The sequence below is a fragment of the Charadrius vociferus genome, unplaced genomic scaffold, assembly GCF_000708025.1.
Source record: "Charadrius vociferus isolate BGI_N301 unplaced genomic scaffold, ASM70802v2 scaffold1036, whole genome shotgun sequence".
Classification (NCBI taxonomy): domain Eukaryota; kingdom Metazoa; phylum Chordata; class Aves; order Charadriiformes; family Charadriidae; genus Charadrius; species Charadrius vociferus.
The window spans coordinates 13866-14993 of NW_009648816.1; the positions used below are offsets into that span (position 1 = coordinate 13866).

General features: G+C 60.0%; 1 protein-coding gene across 1 annotated transcript in view; it reads left to right on the plus strand.

Moving 5' to 3' along the window:
• Positions 1-1128, plus strand: part of MROH1 (maestro heat-like repeat family member 1) — a 76419-nt gene that overhangs the window by 13117 nt on the left and 62174 nt on the right. The window contains exon 8 of the mRNA XM_009886846.1: positions 733-811. Coding sequence (XP_009885148.1) covers positions 733-811 — 79 coding nt within the window. The remainder of the gene's footprint in view (positions 1-732; positions 812-1128) is intronic.

Consider the following 1128-nt stretch of genomic DNA (forward strand, 5'->3'; position numbering starts at 1 on the left):
AGCCGCCGGGGTGAGGTCCGTTGTATTACTACACTCTGCAAATCGCGCTGATCACAGGGCTGAACGCTTTCTTTTTTTTTAATACTTAATGGACTGTGAGTCTTGGAAGTGTCCGGCAGAAAGAGGCTGTGCTTTAAAATACTCGCTTTTCCAAAGTGATGCATAACAACCGGATACAATAACGGGGGCATTTGTGGGAACTGCTTCTCGGTGATGGGCTTCGACGGGCAAACGCTGCTGGTGGCTGCAGAGGGGCAGCTCTGGGGCTGCGGGACGGGGCTCCCCCACACAGCAGCTCTGGCTCCGCTGCAGACCCAAGTGTCTTTTTTGGCAGAGCGGAGTAAGCAGATGCGCGTTGTCCTTGCTGCAATGTAAATTGAACGAAGAGCCTGAATTATTTTAATAGCACCCGGAAGGGTTGACTCATTTTGAAGAGGTTCCAGAGGAGGCGGCCGGCGGTCCCGGCTGGGTGGTGGGACACGTTTAAACAGCTCCTGAGCAGGCGCCTTGTTCCCAAGCGCTCTCCCGGAGAGGACTCAACCCGCTGTGGGTGCAGGCAGAGCCCCGCTCTGGGCATCCGTGCCTTGGGATGCCGTCACCCACCAGCCCAGGGCTGTGTCTGTCCCGAATCTTGGTGCCGCGCCTGTGCCGAGCACCGCTCTGCCTCTCCAGGGCCGGGCCTGCAGCCTGCCCCGGCGCCCGTTCCCCTGACCACAGCTTTGTCTTCAACAGATCTGTGCTCCTGCGGATCCGTCTGTCCCCCTGACTGTTAAAAATCACACTGAGGTCCTTCGATGCTTCACCGTCCTGGGTAAGGGGTGGCGCGGCGTGGCTGTCCCAAAGGCTGCTGCGCCGGCGGGACAGAGCCCTGGGAGAGGTGTGGTGGTTCTCCCGGTGCTTCGTGGTCCTCTCCAAGGAGTTTGTTCCCCCTAGTCTCAGCTGGGCTCGGGGGATGCTGTGGACACCTCTTAGCGGTGTGGGGAGATGGGAGGGAGGGGAGGGTGGTGGTTTCTGTCCTGGCTCTCGCCCGTGGCATCAGGCGTGCAGAAGGCACTAGCGTTGCGTGTCCCTGAAGGCTGGCGTCCACGGAGAGCGTCTCTCGCTGGAGCTCTTTGAGGCAGAGCGTGG